This window comes from Engystomops pustulosus, chromosome 6, assembly GCF_040894005.1.
Source record: "Engystomops pustulosus chromosome 6, aEngPut4.maternal, whole genome shotgun sequence".
NCBI classification, from domain to species: Eukaryota; Metazoa; Chordata; class Amphibia; order Anura; family Leptodactylidae; genus Engystomops; species Engystomops pustulosus.
Genome location: NC_092416.1, coordinates 50,683,885 through 50,708,267, shown reverse-complemented (window position 1 = coordinate 50,708,267; position 24,383 = coordinate 50,683,885). Strand labels below are relative to the sequence as shown.

The window sequence follows — 24,383 nt, the reverse complement described above, 5'->3', positions numbered from 1 at the left end:
GAGGTCTGTTTGTAACTAGGGGTCATACAGCCCCCCAATAAGTAATATACAGTGTATTTATACTAGTTCCTAGGGGGTTGCATATTGTGCACTGGGGGTTGTATATAGTATACAACCCCCAGTGTACAACATACATCTCCCTAGTAACTAATATACGTTATACAAGTAACTGGGGGGCTGGTGTATTGTACACTGGGGATTGTATACTGTAAACAACCCCCAGTGTACAATAAACAGCCCCCTAGAAACTAATATATAGCCTAAAATATACAGCCTCCATAATGAATAACAAGCCCCAGTAAAATAATAAATCTGTACTCACCTTCTCCTATTCCCCTGATGCTTGGCAACCTCCTCCTTCTCTTTCGGGATGTTAGCGTGCAGACGGCGCAGGGTGTGACATCACCGCGCCACCAGCACCAGGATGCATGTGCCATAGTCGCCCCGTTTGCCCGAGACTATACATATTATATATCAAAACGACCAAAACAAAATAAGGAATTAATTCATAATGTTCATTTTGAGTTAATTTGAAAATGTAAGGACTATAAATTACAAAGAAACACCTTTTTTCCACTTCTAACCCCAAATAAAAATAAAAATAATGTTTAAACGTTTATTACCTTTTTAACTCACTGTATGTGTCCTGAAAAAACACCTCAAAAAATTTCAAGGCAGCATGCAAAAAAAAAAAAGTTATGGCCCTTAAACCGGCGCTTACTGAAATTCTCTAAAAATGTTCGGTCACTAGAGCCTTTTCAGGCTGCGTCACTAAGGGGTTAATGGAAATCTACCATTTGTTTTCATGAATTGTAGATCAAACATACTTTGAGAATGCTGTAGCAACACTGATGCAGAAACGAATCCCTGATCCGAGTGGTTTTGTTCAAAAACAATTATAAAATTCAGGACCTTGCATTCAGTCTGCCGTTCATAAACCACATTACACAGAACTTCCTGAACTGTCCACAAAGGACTAATCAACCTGAGCTGGATGACTCATACACAGCAGCTGGGGTATGGTGCACCGATTGATTACTTCTGCCTGTCATGGACAACACATGATTACGTCATTCTCTGGAGCATTGCATAATTAGGGTAAGAGGAGAAGCGTCACGCAGCCACAGGAGCGATAGAGCCTTATTATTATAATTGTATAATTGTTTATTCAGAAAACCACTCAATTCAGGGATTAAACAAGATATGTACCTGCATCAGTGTAGCTACAGAATTTCAAGGTGTGTTTGGTCCACAATGCATGAAAACAAATAGTAGATTTCCTTTAAGCCCAGTAGTACAAGTTGATATACTGTAGAACATGGTACACACTTTTATAGATTTTAGGGTACATTTTATTGCCACCCTATTTTTAGATACCTTATCCAATTCTATCCATCCACCAATGCACTCTAAGGATAAGGAAGTTTCTACATTTCAGTCTATATCAGAACTGTATTACAGATGTCCTCTAAATTGAGCACAAGTAGGTTCAGTAGGTCCTTCTTCTTTGCAGTTCTTAGAATAGATAATATGAACCCCATAAAGCTTTTAATTTCCACTTGGGGAAGAAGTTGTCAATAATTTCTATATATGGGCAGGCAAGTAAGATCAGGTATCACCATATCATGATTATAGCCAATGGGACCAACAAGATTTTTCATATTACATCCATCCCATTGAAGCTCCTATAACAGAAAAACAGAAGGACTAAATGAGATGTTATTCATACCATGCTGGCCATAGTTTAACAGCCTATAAGCAGTTTCTCTGCTGAACGTAAAAGTGGTACTGCATTATTCTTCTGGAATTACAAGTGTGCAATGACAAAATGTAGTGATTGTCCATATATCAAACAAATAAGAACCCTAAAACTCTGCAGGAAAATTACAGCTCAGTCCAACATTGACAGAATAAACAACTTGTTATTATAAATGAATAAATCAAATGTACCTCTTTCCATTATTCAAATATCTTCTTCACACTCTTGAGGTCTCCTGCAAGCCAAAACATTTCTGTAGCAGCAGCGCCACCTACTGAGCACTAGAGATACTGTTGTCACATGTGTGGAAAGATGTGTGATTCTAGGGCAGGGGTAGGGAACCTATGGCTCGGGAGCCAGATATGGCTCTTTTGTTGCCTGCATCTGGCTCTCAGACAGCTGTGGCTACCTATTTTCTTGGGGGCATGTGCTGTGGCTACCTATATACTGGGGAACATGGGCTATGGCTACCTATCTGGTAGCCGCCGGTCTCTATAGGAACCTGGGAAGTGGGCAGAGCCAATCAGCAGGGCACTGGCCCTTTAAATCCGCGTGTGTTGGCGCGTGCTGGCCAGCCAGGACGCGAGCCAGAAAGTGGTGGGTTGAGTGAGCTCAGAAAGGAGCACCACCACAGAGAGAGGCACGGGTGTGCCTGTGATCCGAGACCTAGATCGCAGGTGCATCCGTGACACTGGGACTACCTATCTACTGGCGGGCATGTGCATATGGTACGGCTCTTACGGAATAACATTTTAAAATATGTGGCGTTCATGGCTCTTTCAGCCAAAAAGGTTCCTGACCCCTGTTCTAGGGTGACGAAACATTTAACACAATTGCATAAATTGTGTAAATAGTGCAGATGATAAGAGTAATATTTGTAATATACTTTCTCAATGCAAACCTGTTTGTCCTTTTCCCCTTGTTTTTATTCCTTATTCAAGCAGTTTGTATAAATCAGATTTCTGACAACTGAGAGATAAAGTTTTTTATGGCTTAACTCTTTACAAATGGTCCCTAAATAATCAGAGAGAGTGAAATATTTTCTAGGTATGGAAACAGTTCATCTTTTGCCTGCTTTTCATATCTTTATGCTTTGAACAGGACTGCAAATACACTGCTTACTACATGAAAAAGACGAATATAAAAAGGCACACAGAAGCTACTTTACTTAAATACATTAGAAAGTTTACTATTGTCACTAGTGATGAGCGGAGCCAACCCCACATTGTTCGGTTCCCCGAAACTGGGCTTCAGTCAGTCAGTTTTATGTTGGGGCGTGACTCTATATTATAGCCCCTACAAGTCCACAATTCACTTCCTACATAAGGTACTAGAGTCAAGCTTCTTGGGAATGAACCATCCCCAAATCCAGGTGTGAAACACTTGTTGCATCTTTCCCAAGAAGATTCATGGCTGTACTAACTCAGAAAGTGCTTCTGCTCTACTGAGCAAAGGGGCTGAATACTTATGTCCATGTGATATTTCAGTTTTTCTTGTTTTAAAAAAAAGAACTTTTTGAATCTTAAAGGAAACCTACCACTTGAAGTGGCAGGTTTAAGAAGAAAACACCGAGCACCAGCTCAGGGTGAGCTGGTGCCGGAGCTTATTTTTGTTAGTGTTTTAAACCGCTGTATCGCGATTTTTAAACACTTTTTAAACTTTATAGCCGGCGCAGGGAGGTACGCGCTCGGTGCTTACCATGCACGCGCCTCTCCTTCACTTCCTATGTAGCCGCGTACACGGTCGCGCGCATGGTAAGCTGGTAAGCTGGTGCTCGGTGTTTTCTTCTTAAACCTGCCACTTCAAGTGGTAGGTTTCCTTTAACAATTGGCTGCAGTGAAACAGAGTGAAAAATTTAAAGGGGTCTGAATACTTTCCATACCCACTGTATATTTATTTCCAACGAAGGTCAGCAGTTCCACTCTTGGTGACCCCGTCAACCAATCCATCTGAATGGAGAGCTTCATCCCTATTGTATCCTTTATAGAATAGTTTCCACTATTGTCCTTGTTCTTAGCAATGCCTTTTTCTGATGAATATAGATGAGCTGCTATAATAGACACTGCCTGGGTAATTTACTAAACAGGGAAAACTTTAAAAATGCCCCCGACCAAAGTCATTACAATATATATACTGCCCCCCACCCCAAAAAAAAAAAAACAATTATAACCTTAACAATCCTCTCTTTAAATTAAACATGTAAAGTGTCCCTCAAATTATGTTATGGTACCTGCTGTGTATTATCATAAAAATGCAGTGCTAATATCAGGGGCGTCGTTAGGTCAAAAGATCCGGGGCACGGGCCCCGGATCTTTTGACTGGTGCCCCGAATGTTGTCTGAGGCTTTCTCCACCGTCATCTCTATTTGTATCCTCTGGATGCAGATAGAGATGATTACTGTAGTAAAGCAGGGTGCCGTCAGCATCCTGCTCCACTACAGAGCACATGCGGCAGTTCTGTGGAGTAAGAAGCTGTGCAGGAGGCGATGGCATTGCTACATCGCGTCTCCTGCTTCAAACAGCCTCCCTACAGCAGCCTGGAGCAGGAGGCGCTGTGTAGTGACGTCACCACATCACATCCTGCAGATGGAGGATAAGAGGAAATCACGAGTGAAGAGGGGTAAGTATAACTCTTATATTTTCATTATACAGTGTGCATATGGGGTTTTGGGGTCATTACTTTATGTGAAGGCTATTCCAAAGTGTTGTCATGCTGTCCCTGAGTAGGGGAGGCTATAATTTAGTTATATTACTGAGTGTGTTTGTGGAGGTTATAAGTGAGTGTGGGGGTCTATTTTTGCATCTAGGGGGGCTATTAGAAAGTGAATATTACTAATATTAGATATAATTCTGAATGCGGGGGATATTAGTGTTATCATTACTAAATGATCTTTTTTGAATGTGGAGGTTCTAAGTGGTTGGCTAATAGTGGATGTGGGGGGCTAATAGTGAAGGGCTATTACTGAATGTGGGGGCTATTAGTGAGCATAGGAGGGCTTTTATTAAGTGTGGGGGTTTACTGGTGAGTGTGGGAGGCTACTTTTGAGTCTAGGGGGCTATTAGAAAGTGGATAGCTATATTACTGAATGTGGGGGCTATTATTGTGTGGGGGGGTTCTAAGTGGTTGTCTGGCTATTAGTGGGTGTTGAGGGCTAATAGTGAGGGGCTATTACTGAATGTGGGGGCTTTTAGTGAGCATATAAGGGCATATTATTAAGTGTGGGGGGCTATTACTAAATGTGGGAGCTTGAGTGTAGGGGATATTACTTAGTGTGTAGGGGGTTATTAGGGAGTATAGAGGGCACTTACTGTGTGGGGGTCTATTATAGAGTGTAGGTGGCATTGTTACATGTCAGGCCACATTTAGGGATCAGGTTAGGTTGGTGGCACAATATGGGTGCTTAATTTAAATGTGAGGGGCACAAGGAAGGGGGTGTGGTGTTAAGTTTATTGTTATAATTGTGGCTTAATTGTAAATTGCAGCTTACAGCTGTGCGGGCATACCGCCGTGTGCTGGAGAGGAGGAGGTGACCTCTCCTCCCTCCATAGAGAATAGCGGCACACGGCCACTAACACGCCAAAAGATAGAGCATGCTCTATAGCACCGCTATTGCCGTCTGTGGGGACGTACAAATTTGCGGCCGCATGTAAGTCCCCGCAGACGGCCATGTGAATAGGCCCTTAGGGAACAAAGTTTTAGGGACAAAAGAAAACTGCAGATCATAAGATAAGTGTGGTAATCTCCATAGGCACAGCGCATGGTTGGAAGAAGAGAAATGGTGATAGGGGGCTTAATGGAGAACATGAAGAACAACTACTGCAGTCCCTGGATATAACAGATCAGCATATCTACTGTGTTTTCTGTAGCTGTACAGTTGTTTTTAAGTATAGTTGTTTCAGGTGTATAGGGAGTATGTGCAAAAGAGGACACAACTAAGAATTTGGTACGTATGCATTGGGGCCCGTGCCCCAGATCTTTTGTAACCCTAGCAACGCCCCTGGCTAATATACAGTATCAGAACCAAGTTAAGCACATAAAGCACCAAGCTCAATATATAAATGCAAAACCAGAACCATGCTCAGTACATAACTACAGCACCAGAACCAAGATCCGTACAAAAATATAGTGCAAGAATTGAGCTCCTTATAGAAACACAGAACCAGAATACAGCTAAGCACATAAATATAGAACCAAGCTCGGTATGTAAATACAGCACCAGAACCTTGCTTAATTTATAACATCAGCACCAGAACCCTACGCAAAAATACAGCACCCGTATCCAGGAGCCATACATATATATAGCACCAGATTGAGGGTCCATACATACATACTTACATAGTATGATTTTACAATGATTTTACTTATGATTTTACAATGATTTTATATCTACATGAATTATCTACAGAGCCCACCTCATTTATATATATAGCCTACCATGGTGATTGGTGTGTATAATATTACTGCAGGGGGCACCATATGTATTAATTCTTCATAATAAACACACTGTGCCCCCTGTTTTTTTTTTTTAATAAACACCAAGGCACCTACGACTATATTATACATACTGGGGCAGATTTACTTATCCAGTCCCAACACGATCCCGCGGTGCGTTTTCCGACGAGGAGTCGGGTCTGCCGCGATTCACTAACCTCGAGCGCCCGAATCCCTGCATCTGTCGCTTCTGCGCCGAGGTACGCTGGAGTTCATCTGCTTCTTCCCGGTGCATGTGACTGCTGGTCTTGCGACACAATTCTTTTTTTAAATTCCGTGGTTTGTCCGAATCCCTCGGGTTGCCCGACGGCCACACACCCCCCCCCCCTCGATTTCTGTCGCATGCATGCCGGTGCTGATAATATGCCGGTGCGCCATAATTCAATCGTGTGCGCCAAAAACCCGGGGCAATTCGGCGCACATCGGAAATATTTGCGAAACCCGACGGAATCACGCTACTGCGGACCTTTAGTAAATGAGCCCCACTGTGCCCAATGTAGTCATATTGTACACAACCAACCCCTTGTAGTTATATTATATACACTGTGCCCTCTTGTGTAATACACCATGTGTATTATATACACTGTGTCCCCTTTATTGGGGGCATGTTGTGGGAGATGAGGTGTGAAATTGGGGCAAGAGACAATAAGTCTGCTTTTGGGGTGCTTACTTTTCATGAGATGTCATCCCTGAGACGTCATCAGCTGCTGGCTCTGATGGCAGTGCCCTACAGTGATGTAGAGGTGGGGTGCAGCCTGCAGGGCACCCTCATTTTATTTACATCACCAGTACCAGTGAATGGAGGCCACTGGCGCCCCCTGGTTCCTGGCACTAAGGGCAGTCGCACGATCGGCCTGGTTGTAGAAACGGCACAGCCTGGATGTATGTGGACCTGTGTATTTTAAAAAATTAAAGCAGTGAAACATACGATCTTTGCTTTATCAGAATCCCACAGGTATCAGTGCTGTAGGTCAGTGTTTGAAAAAAACAAAATAGTACAGCCCACAGATTATTCCATAGAAATGCATCCCAAGAAATAAATTAGAGATGACATCTCACCCACCACACAGATGTTAGGTGAACACTGCTATTTATTAACACTGTCCAGAAATCCAGCAAGTAAAAGTCGTTTATATTTACATATTTCCCAGAATTCTACAGTGAAGCATCAATGGCTGTAAGTTTCCACAAGCCTGCAGAGGCAGCATTTAACCCTTTCCCGCCAAGGCATGTCTGGAAGCATAGATGCAGGTTTAGTTATTAGAGTACAGCATGAGATCAACCTGATATCAATCTTTAGGAGATTTTTTTATTATTAAAGTGTAACTGTAAAGTTATAGTGATTTTACCTAATTATTATATGTAATTCTCCCTTTGATAACAAACAGAATGTTACCTACTTTGTGCTGCTCGCCCTTTTCTTTCAAAAGTTCTGGCATTTTCTGTTCAGAAAGTGTTTGACAAAAATCTCTCTCACCAGAGGTGAAGTGGGCGGAGACTAATGTCTGTCAGTCTCTGCCCCCAGGCTGAGGCCAGTTAGCTTGCCCACAGATCCCATGATGCCTTGTGTTCTCTCAAAGTAATGTAGAATGAAATCCATTTAGTTTCCCACAAGTAAATGTACTGAACACTGCACAGTGCACATACAGGATGTACATGGTGACTATCCTGGCAGCATCCATCACATGGAAGAGCAGTCTACACCAGTTACATGCAGTCTATAGCCTGTGCTGTGTGAGCACTAAGGGTTAATAGCTTACCTGCACAGTGCTGATACTGCCGATGAAAAAAGGTGGGGGAAGTGAGCAGTGAGAAGAGCAGAGACAGACAGATAAAATTCTGTGGAATCACAGACTCAGATGGAGGAACTGGTGCATTCACTGTTAACCACACTTTCAGCTCTGCTACATTCACTGAAACATGACCTCTTCTGCTGTGAGCAGGGAGCATCAGGGAAACCAACCAGAAACAAAGTGTAAACAACATACGGATTCATAAGACTTATCAGCACATGGAGGGGAGGCAGCCACTACAGCAATGAGGTAACGTGAGGGCTATAGCAAGAAAACTGCTGCATATCGGTAAAAAAGATAATAGGCAAAGTTGTTTTAAATCCCAAGAGCTATTGATTTGTAAAAAATTAAAAACCTTTACAGGTAATGAACTGTCTTTAGTATAAGTTGTCAACATCGCTAGGGCTCCAACATCTGGTAATTTTCCTGGTATGCTGTGTTGTGTATGCACACAGATGCAAGTGGACATACACACATAGCCTCTAGGGGAGTGAAGAGGGAGCACAGGCTGTGAAACAGCAGCTGTGCCGGAGCCCCCACCTCTCTGCTTCCCTGGGTGATGATATACTTAAAACCACCCTGCTTGAATGACATGCACAAGAAGCAGCATGTAGCCACAAGTTGCTAGAGAGTGAGGGCATCAACCAACCGCACATGTGTGGGCAACCGGATGGCAATCTGTTAGTGAGCATCTGAACAAGCCGTGACCTAGAACAGATCCAAAAGTTTTAGTTGTGGAAAACAGTGTAATCCACAGAGCCCCTTCTCTTCTCTTTGGAAGCCTCCTAGTCATTCCTGGAGAGTAGACATGTGCGGTCAAGTAGATAAAGGGACATAAATGAAGATATTGCTTAGAGATGTAGAAGATTTGAGGAGTTGAGAAGATCAAGATGCCAGAATAGTTATACAGTAACTTGTAATTTGCTGCTATCTGGTGCAACAACTATACGGGGATAGGGGGGAATGAATCACTTGGATACACTTCACTTGTAGCATATAAGAGCTTCGTCTGCATCAAAAAGCTATCAAGCCTGGGATTATACATCTTTGTGTAGGTTAACTTGCAGGTGATTTGTTTCAGAAATATATACTGCACAATCAGTATGGAACATCGTCAGTGAAATTTACTAGGGGGGGCATTTGCTATGGAGGAAGACTACCTGAATAATTTCTATAATTTTATAATAACCAAGGGTACCCAGTTCTGCCATTGTTATCACATAGACCTATGACATTACTGAATTAATTAATATCATTTATTCAGCTCAGTATATATTCTGCAGAATGCTGGTGTAGCATTACAGACAGAATCAATAGTGCTCACAGCTTAGTTTGTTGTATTCCTACTATTAACTGCAATAAATTTATGGAGCTGCAATACCAGACACAACCACAGAAATAACATCCTTCTTCTCTGACCACTTTGGCCACCAAGTGGCTGCTGGAGTCATGTGTCCATTGCAGACATGTGACACTTCAAGCTGGATGGGTCAACAAAGTTACTTAACACCATTGTGTGAATATGTTGCCAGAGCCAGATGACTTTTTTCGCTCTCTCCCACCCAACATAACTCCTAGTAGTTTACCATTTAATGGAAAAAACATGGTGAAAAAGCATTGCCCTTATACCTAAATGGCTCCTTTCCAATGCCTGTTACATCATTGAGCACTTCATGTCATGTGACCAGGGTGATAACATCTTAGGTCCTTTACCCAGTAACAATAACATCTACCTTATGTATGTATCTGATTACATGAAGTCGTAGCATGTCTCCATGGAGGCATGGGGCAGAGTAGAAGTCCATGGAAGCATGCTGTGATTTCATGTAATCACATACATGGGGTAGATAATATTACTGGGTAAAGGACTTTAGATAATATCACTCTAGTCACATGACATGCAGTGCTGAATAGTGAGGAGGCATAAGGCATGGAGAGGATTAGATGGTCTGGGCTGACTGAGCAGGACACACCCCCTCTGATGCCTGGTAAGTTTATTTTACAAAATGTTAGCTAAAAGAAGGGTGGCATTTAGTTAAGGGAAATCTGTCACTAGCTGTATTAGTGAAAAATACAAGTTTTTGGAAAACCCCTTTAGGTTGCAGTATAAAGCATAGCTGCACTGTGTGCTTAGATAAATATTGAAGGGGGGGCTCAGTTGGACTGGTCATATATTGAAAGTCCCACACAACCTTAAAAGAACCTAAATGACCACATTAATTTCATAGTTGTTAAATAAATAAACCAGAAGGATATGGATAACTCTGTCATGAAGTTTATTATAGGAAAGGTTTTTTTTATCCAGTTATCAGGCTACTTCCCATTTCCCATTTCCCACTTCTTACTCACTCTAAATTATCTGCTAAATGAGATGTTGAGAATGACTATCAGTTCATCAACAGATGAGTTTACATACTGCCCTTAGAATTGTTTTGCTGTATACTGTATGCAGGGTGGATATAGGGGCTTTGCATCCTGTGTAGGGGAGACATCACAGTATCTGGTTTCCACTCACAAGCTCTGAGACAACTGAGAATTACAGAAAGGGCTTACAGTGAGAAAAAAACTGCTATAAAATGCCATGTGCAACTCAGGTTACAGCTTAATGTAAAATAATGGGTACAATTTAAGTCAATAGTTCTGACCTCATTACCGTAGTAAGTAATTTTGGGATTTTATGGCCTCATGCCTTCTCCTTATGCTTGTGAGATGCCTCACCTATTGACAATATGACCATAAATAAGTAAAACCAATGAATACAGGCCTGTGCCATCTCTAAAATAGTAAGGCCCCTTCCACACTCGCGTTGCATTTCACGTCAGAGTTTGATCAGGGTGCGATCAGGGTTTGGTCAGTGAAAAACGCACATTTTGCATCAGAGTGCAATCAGTTTTCAGTCAGAGTTTGTTCAGTGTCTCAGTTTTTCACACGCGTTTTTGATGCAGTTTCAATGCAATTTCAATGCGTTTTTCACGCGCAGAAAATGCACGTGAAATGGACTCAGGACTGAGCTCTATCTTTTCTATGGCAATTTATGCGTGAAAAACACATTGCACTTGCATTGCACTTGCAAGTGTCTCAGAGTGCAATGCGTTTTTGATGCATCTCCATAGATTTGTATGGTGCGTTTTTCACGCGCGTGACTTGCAAAAGTAGAGCATGTCGAGATTTAAACGCGCGTTAAAAAAAACGCGAATGTGTGCGTGAAAAAAAATGCAAGTCTGAAAAGACCCATTGGTTACAATGGGTCAGAGTGCAATGCAAGTTCTGCACGTTCTGCAAGAAAACGTGCGTGAAAGACGCAAGTGTGAAAGGGGCCTAAAGGTCTCATATCACAAAAGGCTAAAATGTCAGCGCTTGAGTTCTCAGGGGTCATTACATCAAACACATAAAGGCACAATGAACAGATTAAAAACGCAAAAAGGCAGGATCCCATATGTGATGAAGGGAGAGCAATTACTAGATATCCACTACCTGAGTGATATATAACTAAAAGGGATTTAGGTAGAATACAGCGAACAGCTGCATCTGGATGCCCTGATTTTTAATTCTATAGATGGAATTAAAAACAATATTTCAGTGTTTGCAGGACCAAATCCTCATTTTAAATTGTATAGATAAATAGATATGATGCAAATAGTAGATAAAAAAAGAGTATTGTTGTAACTCAATAGACTTCAATAGAAAGAGGCATGCACAGCTTTTTGTGTTTATATTCTCCTATAGCAGTGATGGCGAACCTTTTAGAGCCTGAGTGCCCAAACTTCAACCAAAAGCCACTTATTTATTGCAAAGTGCCAGCACAGCAATTTAAGCAGTAATGTATTTCTCTTTGTTCTTTGACAACTTTAAATCGTTCAGCCTCCTAAAGACACCAACGCAATTGAAAGGAAGAGGGCAAATTCACCTATCATTGTAGGAAGATTCTGCAGGAAGATTCTTTGAGTCCTGTCTGGTGAACTTCATACTGGAGTGATGGTCTGGGTGCCCACAGAGAGGGCTCCGAGTGCCACCTCTGGCACCAGTGCCATAGGTTCGCCCCCACTGTCCTATAGGATATCCCATTAATACATTGGGAAGGCGTTGTAGACCTGGCGTCAGCCATTTTTGACATATTTAATCCACACAGGTAGAGACAGAGGCACTTCTCCAATCAGTTAGTAGCAAGCTCAGCGGACCTAGCGGACCTCACAAGCTGTTGACACATGGATCACAAGCAACTAACCATTGGTGTTCATGTAGTCCTAGCTAATGTTCCTTATACCAGTTCTTATACAACTACAGAGGTGTATGGAAGCATACCAGATTGGTCATCACACCGTCTAGTTATGCAGCCTCAATGGACTAAAGTTTAGCAACACAATGAGAAACCGTCGTTGTATACTGACAATACCTCATATTTATCCACAGATACCCAACAATGATCAGCTTAAGGCATTTCTTGACCTTGCTCCTTAAGCGTATCCATCAATCATGAGGACATATAAATATCTACAGGCAACATAACTACCATATCTAATAATGTCACACAATAAATGTAATAAAGTAACAATAGCAACAGCAATAAAGCAGTCGAACTAGAAGGTAAAACATAACCATAAAAATAGGGTCAACTGTAACTCAAATATGCAACACATTCAGTGCTATACAGTTGGGTCTGAAATTATGAATGTAGTTTGACTATAACTGTCCATTGTAGTAAGAAGGATAAAATAATACCCGCTATGTGATTGTGTATTAACTCAATATTAGCAGAAAATGAGCTACATTGTTATGAAACATCCTATTACTAAGATACAGCATTACTAAATGTAATCTGACAGCTGCGTACACAACAGAATTAGCAGAATGTGGACATCGCAGGACAAAGACGATGTATAATAGGAGGATCAGAGAAGATGACAGAAAAGTAAACACCAACAGCTACTGCCACCCCACAGGCAGATTAAGCTTATTACATGTTACACAGCTCATGGCAGCCAAGTCTCATATTAGCTATAGGTAAAGTTGTCATTCAGCCCATAGCTCTCTCTGCTGACTTTCATATATGCAAGCATCAGACTGGCTGAGCATGCATGCCTACAACAACAGTAAGAAGAGGCTAACCCTCTCAATGTGTTAAGGAGGTCGCACTGGTTTCGGACGCCATCTTGACTACTGTCCACCATCTTAGATACAGCGGCCACCTTGGGGGGGGGGGTATGCTTCCCTTTTAGAAGCTATAGAGTTAAATGTTTTAATTCAGCTATTTTTCTCATTTAAACTGTTGTTTGCCTTTTCACAATATCCTTGGCATTTCTTACCGTCCTTCGGGCCTCTGTATTCTTGTTATTTATTTTGGTTATGAAGAAGCTTCTAGGAGCCATTGTGTAGATAAGCATGGCTGTAAACAAGGCCTAGTCATTTTTCCCAGAATGTGCTGGTAAAAAAACATAATGGCCAATAGAATCTAAGTGCCTTATCAACACCCCAAATGCTGATTTCTATAGCTGTATCTGTTTGAAATAAACAGTTTGATTTGAGTGCATCGGAAGACCGACTGTGTCTTGCATTTACTCTGTCAGATCGCTGCCGGCAGCTATCTCATCCTCCCTCAAAGGGTTAATTAGGACTCACCTTACAAAAGTCAAGAGGGCTGTTGGGGCCCTGCATAAAATATCCCTAACACAATGGGAATTAAAAAAATAAGTGAATTGACTTTGAATCTGTCAGCAGTTTAGACAATGTAAAGCTGCAGTCAGTGTTAGGTATTGGCCCTATGTAACCATTCCTTTGTGTAAGTTGTTAGTAGCCGCAGTGCTATATTAAAATGAATTTATATTCCCGGATTGTAGCTGGACTTTGAGCACTCTGGTGAATCGGTATATGAGATCTCTTCACAGGTCACAGTACAGCTTGAATTCTTCAGCAGTTACTCAGAGCGAGTGGCTGTGCAGAAGTACATTGAAGAAATATTTCACACCAGTGCACTATAGTGCTCCAACTCCAGCTACAAATCTGAAATATAAATGCATATTTCACAGACAGGCTACATCTTCATGATTATAATGTCTATAGGTGAAGTATCTCGCAAGCATAATGAGGAGGCATGAGCAATTCCCCAATTACTTACTACTGTGCTACATAATATACTCAAAGGTACAGTTATACAGATCTGAAAGCCCAATACGTAACATCATCTGCAATTTTATATAGTCAAAACTGGTGACGGTTTCCCTTTAATTTGTGGCTAGCGCATTGCATGGCCCATTCTGACAGTCGTTCCAGAAGTAGAACCTTCTCTTATCAGACATATATCCCATATATTTTTGGGTGAATGTCAATAAATACTACAGGTGGTGGGAATCTAACAAACATACCCTTCATTGGGTTATGCACCAGAGAAATGCAGTTGATAGCTTAGTGTTGCAGCGATGCAAAACTGAAAAGTGCACCACAAGCGCCAAAGGGGACAAAAGATGCATAATCAAAAGCATGTACTGTACATGTAGTCTTTACACTGTAACAGAAAACTGTTGCATAATGTTATAAATGGACATTGAGAATAGAATTGTGCTCTATAAATAAATAAAAATAATAAAAGTATAAAGTATGAAACACATAATAAAAGCGACATTAAAAGTAAATGGTTCAGAAACTTTGACAGCCAACAATTGATATGACATTCATACTCTTGACTTTCAGTTTTGTTATTTTAGTGAGATACGTTGTATAATAAAACAATTGTTGCACATGACAATGTCAGTGAGACAAATCATAGGCATGTGAGCTGCAGCTAGTGATTTATACCAGTGTCTTCCACTGTCCTCATGTGTCTTTTACTGCTATTGTGTTCACCCCCCTCCTGGCTTGCCCCTCCCCCGGTCCCTAAGTACTTTGTAAAGTTCACTGGAATCATTAGCAGGTTACCCTTTAACAGAGGGAAGCTCTGTAGGGGAACAAGTTTTTACTTGCCAGGGTATCCAGCAAGTGTAATTGCACAAGGTCTGTTTTGTTTAATCTTCTTCTCAATTTCACTTCACGTCAACCTGCTGTGTACAGTATGTGCGGCGCAGCCTGGAGCAGTGGGGTGTAGTGGACATACAGGGGAGTGATCCTAGACCTCAAGACGTCTGAGAGTGAAAGCCAGCAATCAAACTGGACCGACACCGCACGGACCAACCACAAATATTGTGCAGGTAAATGTCAGGTAACATTTATTCCAGGCACGCTTTGCATATAACTAGAAGAAAAGTTTAGAAATCGGGCGATAACTTTTTGAGGCTATGTGATGGTGAGCTTTCGAGTTTTTTAATACAGGCGGTCCCCGACTTAAGAACACCCGACTTACAGACGACGCCAAGTTACAGTCTCTGGATGTTGGTAATTTACTGTACTTTAACCTTAGGCTACAATAAATAGCCATAACACTTATCAGAAGTGTCTGTTATTAAGCTTAATTGTTAGTCCCGATTCTTATGACAAGCCAACAATTTTTAAAATCCAGTTGTCACAATGGCCAGAAAAATTTGGGCTGGGGTTACAATTATAAAATATACAGATGCGACTTACATACAAATTCAACTTAAAAACAAACCTGCACAACTTAACCTGTACATAACTGCCTGTACTAGTTCTCTTCGTCAGACATGATATCATAATGATTCATTAGACAGTAAAAATAATTATTTACGGGCCATACTGTACTTATATATAATTTCATACAGTGCATCCTATATGATACAATCCATCACAAAGATTTTATAAGGTGCACATAAAAAGTATGTGTAATGCCATATAGTCTCTGCATGTGGCTTTCTCATGTGCATAGAACTGAGTGTATATTTTGTCCATATGGGACACATATACTGCTGATTTCTGGCCCAAAAACTGTAGATGTAAAAAGCAGAACCAATTTATTGTGATTTTCTGTCCGATTTCATAAATAGTTCCTGCAGATTTCACATAACGCACTGCATACATTTACATACAGAGTATTTAATAAACTTTCTACTGCATTTTTTTACATATCACTTAGATTAACTGAAAAGTCATCAGCTTTTTATTGGGGCTTGTAAAAATTGAAAGTCCCAAATGACATGCAAAAATAAATCCACTGTGACAACTTGAGATCTAGGGAAATAGGGCTACAAGAAGCATTTTTACAGTGCAAGAAGCTATTTTAAATCAAAGCTGTGCTATGAGTAACACATAGATTGGCCCTGTAGCTGTGTCCCCCGTATCTCATCAATATATATTGCATATCTACATGACTGAAATAATGCATGCACACCTCCCCACTATCAGTGTTTATTCATTTAGCAGAGCTGAGCAGTACAATAAGTACATGTGAACACTGTGATAACAGAACTTGTACCGAGATATGGCCTCTATGTAAGATATGCACGACAAATTACTTCTCTTAGAGGGGTTTTCCCAAAATTAATTTGCAGGCAAGCAAAGATTAACTGTTTTTGTTAAATATAATTTTAAAAAATGTGTGGAATATAGGAATTGATTGTTCTACTATAGGTTAACACCTGTAATTTACTAGTAATTACATGTTATTATACATCTGTTATGAATTGCTGTATACAAGGTATTGTGCACTCTTTAACAAGAGCTTCTTATTACAGAGTGTTCTATTGCTTCCTTATTATACATCTTAAACATTGTAATTAGCATACAAGTCATTAGATGAAGGTTTATGTGATAATCACCATAGTGCAATGCTGACTCCATAGTTCTTATAAACCAGTCTAGACTGGGATGTATTGTTCAGTATATGGATGCAGGACTTCATGGCTTCCTGGAAGATGTCCATCCTTAACAACTTCCTGCTGACTTCTATGTTCACATGGGGGATGTTATACCAGAATAGTGTGGTGATGGCACCAGATTAGGAGACCATTAACACAGATTGTGAATTGGATACTGATTATCAATAGGCGTTTGTGAGTCTCGGCCCCTACCCCCAACACCCACAACCAAACACACACAGTCATTGACACCCCAGTGACACAATCGCAGTCAGGATGTGACTGTGCCAGAATAGCTTTTTCTAGTCCCAACATCACCAAAAATGGAACAAAATGTGATGAAACAGTCACAGGTCACTCTGTCAACAAAAGTATGGCTTTTAGAATATAATAATAATCTTTATTTATATAGCACCATATCCCGCAGCGCTTTACAAATCATAGGAGACATAAAAATACAAATAAAATACTACATTACAGAGTACAAACACTCATATGTAACAATAGGAGTGAGGGCAGTGCGCGCACGAGCTTACAGTCTATGAGGATAAAGGGAGGACACAAGAGGTATAAGAGCTTGTATAATGGTCCAGCCACTCTTTTTACAGAATACATTGTTTTTAATTTTGCTATTATAAGTAGTAAAATGTAAGATGTAGTAAAAACAGATCCTCTTCAACTACAGGTTTAAAACAGGGGTTCAATCATGAGATGGGAAAAAATGAAATTGCAATTACTTGTGGATCCACAATGTGCCATTGTGTTATTTGTGGTCTGTATTTACTTAAAGGGAACCTGTCACCACATTTAAAAAAAAACAGCTTGTTACAATATCCCATAGAGCCCTGTTACCTAACTGACACACTTTTTTTAGCTAAAAATCCTTTCCCTTACATACCCATAAATCAACATTATGTTAATCAAGCTGTAGGCCCCAGCATTGTCCAGGATGGTATATATCTATCTATTTCTGTCTCTTTTTCTAGCTATATCTATCTCTATCTATATTCATCTATCTCTATATATCTATATCTATTGATCTCTCTATTTCTATCTGTCTATCTATATCTGTCTGTCTCTGGCATCAGAGTGGGCATGTCATGCTGGGTCAGCTACTCCCATCTGATTCATCCCACGTGTCCCATGCCTCTTCTCAGCATTCAGCATTTACCGTCATGTGACCAGGGTGATCTAAGGTCCTTTACCCAGTTACATTTGCAACATCTACCCCATGTATGTATCTGCATGTCCTAGCAGTGAGACCTGTCAATTAAGAACAAGGATGTAGGGCAACGAATTGCATGTTTTCTTTAACCGTGTACCTTGCTCTCCAATTTCCTATTACTATTTAAACATCATAATATTCATCTTCTCTTGCTAGTTATGCAACAAAAAGTAGGTAGACTAACTCCAGAGGCTGAGCTGGCGAGAAGATGTCTACAACTGAGTGAGGAACATAGCCCACCAGAGAAGTTAGACCATGCCATCTATGAATGGAAAGCCCTTCATCTGGCTTCCTGGAATGGGAACACTCGTCTCGTTAAACAACTCCTACAACAAGGAGAAAAGATTGATGACAGGTATGTGTATCTAGCCACTAACGCTCTCCTCACACCACAGTTGCTAAGATTTTCTTGAAGACATAAATCCATCTCGAGTGCTTGAGGCTTTGTTGGGCTCGAATGTCCATTCAATATGTTAATTCTTCGTAATGTCCATTACGTGTTACTCTTATGCACATGCGGGTGACTAAAGTCTCTTGGCGTCAAATAAGTGACCGAGAAACTGAAAGGAGATATCTTAGATTAATCTGGACAGGACAATAGTTGTGATTTCAATGGGAGGAATGCTTCAAACATATGTGGACATTTGTGTCATTGGAGCTATTTCTAAAGCTTGTTGTGCTGAGGCTTAACAAAGTGACTATTTGTTAATCCTTAAAAGTGATTCATTTCCAGTCATAATGTATCTTCAGGGGTTGACCTCACAACAGAAATGAATAACAAATGGATTAATGTCTCCAGAACATGTAGAAACACAACCCTAATGTATCTGTTGATGTATATATGCAAATGCTAATTTCTGTTTTGTTGGTTTGATGGATTTGACTTTCTGCATCCATATCAACAAGCTGATGAAGAAGTTAATGGGGTTTCATATACTTCTTGTTTACCAGACACAGATCCTCATTTTTGTTAGTGGTTGTGTCCATTACATCAGCTGGTTAATCCGTGTGTTGGGATTTAGACCCTGAGATGTGATATTGATGGTCAATCCTAAAGATTAGCTTTTCTTTACTATATAAAATGGTTTTGCAACAGCTGAAAAGTCACATATTGTAGGCCACCGATCTATAGACTGTAGCCATGAATATGTTATGCATAAATATTACAAATATGAATTGTAATTTTCCATAATAATCATATAAATGAAGATTGAAGAAACTAAATTGTTGCCAACTAAAATAATGTAGGTAATTGTCAATCAAAGACCACAGCGGTGTCCCTTATGGTTGATGTAAGACCAGTTGTTTTCATCCAACTTCCTCATGGGTGGTGCTGTACGAAGCTCCTCCTCTACATGCTTCCTGCTTAGATTAAACCACTAGATGAACCAACACAAGGCTTTGAAAGCAATTTAGACTTTGGCTCCTACCCAGCAGGCATCTGACTTTCTTATTAAACATATCTTGTCTATTTCAGGGATGAGCTTGGCTGGACACCTCTTCATTGTGCTGCATCCAATGGACATTTAGCAACGGCAAAGCTCCTGATCCAAAGAGGAGCTTCAGTGAATACCCAAGATGCTTCTGGTTGTATCCCTCTGCACCATGCAGCATGGAGTGGTCACACACACCTTTCTGAGATGCTGTTAAATCGTGGGTCCAATGCTACTGCTCCTACAACTGGAGGCCTAACTGCTCTACATTTAGCGGCAGCTAATGGCCATACCCTCATTGTACAGTTATTGCTTAAGCAAAACATAGACCCCTGTATTGGTGACAACAACAAGTGGAGTCCTTTGCACTGGGCAATTGTGAACAATCATGTCCATATCATGGAACTACTAAATGAGCACAGTGTCTCCCTTGAACTGGAGGCCTCCGGAAATTTGACCCCTTTGCATATTGCAGCTGAGACTGGAAAACTAGAGACTCTGAACTATCTCCTGGAAAAGGGTGTTGATGTGAATGCCCAAGACCTGGAGGGCAGAACCGCTCTGGCTATGGCGGCTAGTAATGGTAGATTAGAGGTATGTATTATTGCATAACACATAGAGGCACAGTTACTTACCCGTCCCGTTACGTCCACCGATCCGGAATGTCTGACGAGAATTCGGAGCTGCCAGCCATGGCATGCCCGATTTCTTGAATGTGTCACTTCCCCGCTCATGTCCGCCGGAGTTCACCATCTTCTTTCTGATGTATGTGAGTGCTGATCTTGCGACACATTTTGAATTTTAAATTCCGCAGCTTGCCGGAATAAGTCGGGTTGTCCGACACCCATGACCCCGATTTGTGTTGCATGAAAGCCGACGCTCCAAAATCTGTTTGCGTGCGCCAAAAACCCTTGTGCAATTAAGGGCAAATCGGAAATATTAGGTAAACCCGACGGAAATGTGTGCGACGGACCCTTAGTAAATGTGCCCTATAATGGGTGGTGACAACCCATGACCTTCAACATTAGCAAACAAAGGTAAAGAAAACCACTCCAAATATAATTGGAAGGAGGTAATCAGAGGTAATTGACTTAAAAACTTAAGTGGTTACTACCAGAAGGGACGCCATTATAATCGTGGCCATAGGTCGTCTTTTCCTCTATATTTACTCCTAGACCTGAGGCACACCTATGGTAACTAAGACAACTACTTTTACTTAAACAAGGAACATGTTGTTCTTCTTCTTTATTCTACACAAGGAAGGTGAGACATATAATTACTTGGAGCCTTTGATCTGACAGACAAACAGCATGCACGTGTGTCTACAACATACTGCAGGTCTCTATCTGTCAGATCCAAGTGACCACAAGAGCAATGAGTGCTGAGCTGGCCATAGACATCGCATAGCCGTCAGGCAGATGACTTTCCCTATACATGTCTCATTTCACTCAGGGAGGAATAATTATAGCACTTCTAGTACATTTTTATGTCTTTCATCATGTTCCCTTTCTCTCATAGGTTGTCCGGTCACTTTTGGATAATAAATCTCAAGTGAACATTGCAGACAATCATGGACGCACAGTATTACACAGAGCTGCGGCCGCAGGGCATCTTGACGTGGTACAAATCCTGGTCCAGAACGGGGCCGCACTGAATATAAAGGACAGCCTATGCCTCACTCCAATACAGAGAGCAACCATGAGGGGACACAGCCAAGTATCTACTTACCTGCAAGGAGCACTACCTACAGTTCACAATGTACTTTAATCATACATTGGTTTTACAGATTGATCTCTTATCTGCTATACCGTTGGTTTAGTGGCACTTATCGATTTCTGTTAAACCGATTTTGGGTGCAACCACAGTAAGTCTCAACACCAAAAGAGACCAAGGAGGATAATTCAATAGCAGATTTTGTGGGCACTCTCAAAAAACGGCTTCGGGAATGAATTATATAATTTTAATTTCTAAAAAGGATAGAAAATACAACAGACAATTAGTTTTTAAAATTACAACAGACAATTAATTTTTAAGGAAAAAATTAAAACTTCATGTAAAAACACGTAGATGTAAAAAAAATATTTATATTGGAGGTGAATTGATATCCAGGAGGTTTGTTGACTAACAGGATGCAGGGCCCTACACCTGTAGTGTCTCTTACAGATCGTTTTTTGACAGTTCAAATGATACAAAGTCCAATTTTAAATATAGATGTTACTATATATTTAAATTTAAACACTCACGGTTGGTTGACAAGTGCTGGTATGAATACCTCTATGTTCGTGTTTCCGCTTGTGGTATACGGGAGTGACCAGACGCCGTGTGGAGTGTTTGTTGGCCGTTTTCCATGTGTAATGGTGTCCGTGTATGCCGTCCAGGAACGCTGTCTGGGGATGTTGACTCACACGTTCCTATTCCACTGAGCGGCTTCTCTCTCTCAAAGTCCGGACTGGGTGACTCCAATCATGCGGTACACAGTGTCGTACTCACTGGTAGGTAAAATCGCATTGACCGGTGTATTAAACAATTGATTTTAATTCTTTGGAGTTTTGTAAGTATATGTTTTTCTATTGCGGGGGATGTTTCCCAGATGTAAAATTTCTTTGTGCTTCTCGTTGATACGTGAGTGGTAATGATTAGAGATGAGCGAGCACTAAAATGCTCGAGTGCTCGTTATTCGAGACGAACTTTTCCAGATGCTCGAGTGCTCGTCTCGAATAACGAGCCCCATTGAAGTCAATGGGAGACTCGAGCATTTTTCAAAGGGACCATGGTTCGGGAATAAAATGTGTTAATTAATTGAAAAAGAATGTCTTCTGATAAGTTAGCAGATGTATGCAAACATCTGCAATCTATTCTTCACTGTTCCGCGCGTATATTATCTCCCGACAAGTTAACAGATGTGAAGAACAGTGAAGAATAGAATAAAAACAGTGACCACAGGATCATTTAAGTGAAAAACACAGTGAAGAATAGATTGCAGATGTTCTGCACATCTGCTTACTTGTCGGGAGATACGCTGTCCCGGGATCCGCTGCTCTTCTTCCACTGAAGTCTCCCCGATGTCTCCGTGCCCCTCGATGTCTCCGTGCCCCTCGATGTCTCCGTGCCCCTCGATGTCTCCGTGCCCCTCGATGTCTCCGTGCCCCTCGATGTCTCCCCGTGCCCCTCGATGTCTCCGTGCCCCTCGATGTCTCCGTGCCCCTCGATGTCTCCGTGCCCCTCGATGTCTCCCCGTGCCCCTCGATGTCTCCGTGCCCCTCGATGTCTCCGTGCCCCTCGATGTCTCCGTGCCCCTCGATGTCTCCCCGTGCCCCTCGATGTCTCCGTGCCCCTCGATGTCTCCGTGCCCCTCGATGTCTCCGTGCCCCTCGATGTCTCCCCGTGCCCCTCGATGTCTCCCCGTGCCCCTCGATGTCTCCGTGCCCCTCGATGTCTCCGTGCCCCTCGATGTCTCCGTGCCCCTCGATGTCTCCGTGCCCCTCGATGTCTCCGTGCCCCTCGATGTCTCCGTGCCCCTCGATGTCTCCCCGTGCCCCTCGATGTCTCCGTGCCCCTCGATGTCTCCGTGCCCCTCGATGTCTCCGTGCCCCTCGATGTCTCCCCGTGCCCCTCGATGTCTCCCCGTGCCCCTCGATGTCTCCGTGCCCCTGGATGTCTCCGTGTCCCTCGATGTCTCCGTGCCCCTCGATGTCTCCGTGCCCCTCGATGTCTCCGTGCCCCTCGATGTCTCCCCGTGCCCCTCGATGTCTCCCCGTGCCCCTCGATGTCTCCGTGCCCCTCGATGTCTCCGTGCCCCTCGATGTCTCCGTGCCCCTCGATGTCTCCCCGTGCCCCTCGATGTCTCCGTGCCCCTCGATGTCTCCGTGTCCCTCGATGTCTCCGTGCCCCTCGATGTCTCCGTGCCCCTCGATGTCTCCGTGCCCCTCGATGTCTCCGTGCCCCTCGATGTCTCCCCGTGCCCCTCGATGTCTCCGTGCCCCTCGATGTCTCCGTGCCCCTCGATGTCTCCGTGCCCCTCGATGTCTCCGTGCCCCTCGATGTCTCCGTGCCCCTCGATGTCTCCGTGCCCCTCGATGTCTCCGTGCCCCTCGATGTCTCCGTGCCCCTCGATGTCTCCGTGCCCCTCGATGTCTCCCCGTGCCCCTCGATGTCTCCGTGCTGCCGCTGCCCCATGTCTCTGTGCTGCTCACCGTGTTCTTCACACATATATATTGTTCTTCACATACTATTTTGTTCGCACCGTTCCGCGCGTATCTTCCGACAAGTAAGCAGATGTGCCGAACATCTGTAATCTATTCTTCACTGTGTTCTTCACTGTGTTTTTCACTTAAATGATCCTGTGTTCACTGTGTTCACTGTTTTTATTCTATTCTTCATTGTTCTTCACTGTGTTTTTTTAATTAAATGCTCGATCTCGAGCAGGGGAAATACTCGTCCGAGCAACGAGCCGTCTCGAGTACCTTAATACTCGAACGAGCATCAAGCTCGGACGAGTATACTCGCTCATCTCTAGTAATGATGATAAGTTCTGTTCTGTAAGAGTGACTGTTCAGATTATTGTAGCTAGACGTGTTTCGAAGCGCGATGCTTCTTCCCCAGTAGCTTTTTGTTATAAAAACCTCCTCATTGTTACTCTTTGTTATATACCCATCTTACCCAGCACTTGTCAACCAATCGTGAGTGTTTAATTTTAAATATATATCTATATTTAAAATTGGACTTTGTATCATTTGAAAAACGATCTGTAAGAGACACTACAGGTGTAGGGCCCTGCATCCTGTTAGTCAACAAACCTCCTGGATATCAATTCACCTCCAATATAAATTTTTTTTACATCTACGTGTTTTTACTTGAATTTTTAATTTTTTCCTTGTACATTTTTTTGCATATCTATCCTTTTGTGTACACCTATCAGAAGAATCAAATAGAAAAGGACCGACC

General features: G+C 42.0%; 1 protein-coding gene across 2 annotated transcripts; it reads left to right on the top strand.

The window, feature by feature from the left end:
- The first annotated feature begins 4,324 nt into the window (after positions 1–4,324).
- ANKRD65 (ankyrin repeat domain 65) lies at positions 4,325–21,403 on the top strand. Of its 2 annotated transcripts, none has more exons than XM_072113258.1 (5): positions 4,325–4,378; positions 15,085–15,221; positions 18,163–18,361; positions 19,484–20,033; positions 20,958–21,403. In XM_072113258.1, exons 3-5 carry the CDS (start codon positions 18,165–18,167, stop codon positions 21,204–21,206), a joined length of 996 nt encoding a protein of 331 aa, XP_071969359.1. In that variant the 5' UTR covers positions 4,325–4,378; positions 15,085–15,221; positions 18,163–18,164; the 3' UTR covers positions 21,207–21,403. The 2 variants fall into 2 exon arrangements, with proteins under 2 accessions (XP_071969359.1, XP_071969360.1); XM_072113259.1 differs by lacking the exon at positions 4,325–4,378 and adding an exon at positions 15,343–15,405 and having other exon boundaries at positions 14,939–15,221.
- Positions 21,404–24,383: the final 2,980 nt, after the last annotated feature.

Excerpts from the sequence above, each read along its gene's own strand:
- ANKRD65 (XM_072113258.1), top strand. The coding sequence starts at position 18,165 with ATGCAACAAAAAGTAGGTAGACTAACTCCAGAGGCTGAGCTGGCGAGA. Across the intron at positions 18,362-19,483 it reads GGAGAAAAGATTGATGACAG|GGATGAGCTTGGCTGGACAC; the intron begins GTATGTGTATCT and ends TGTCTATTTCAG. Across the intron at positions 20,034-20,957 it reads CTAGTAATGGTAGATTAGAG|GTTGTCCGGTCACTTTTGGA; the intron begins GTATGTATTATT and ends TTTCTCTCATAG.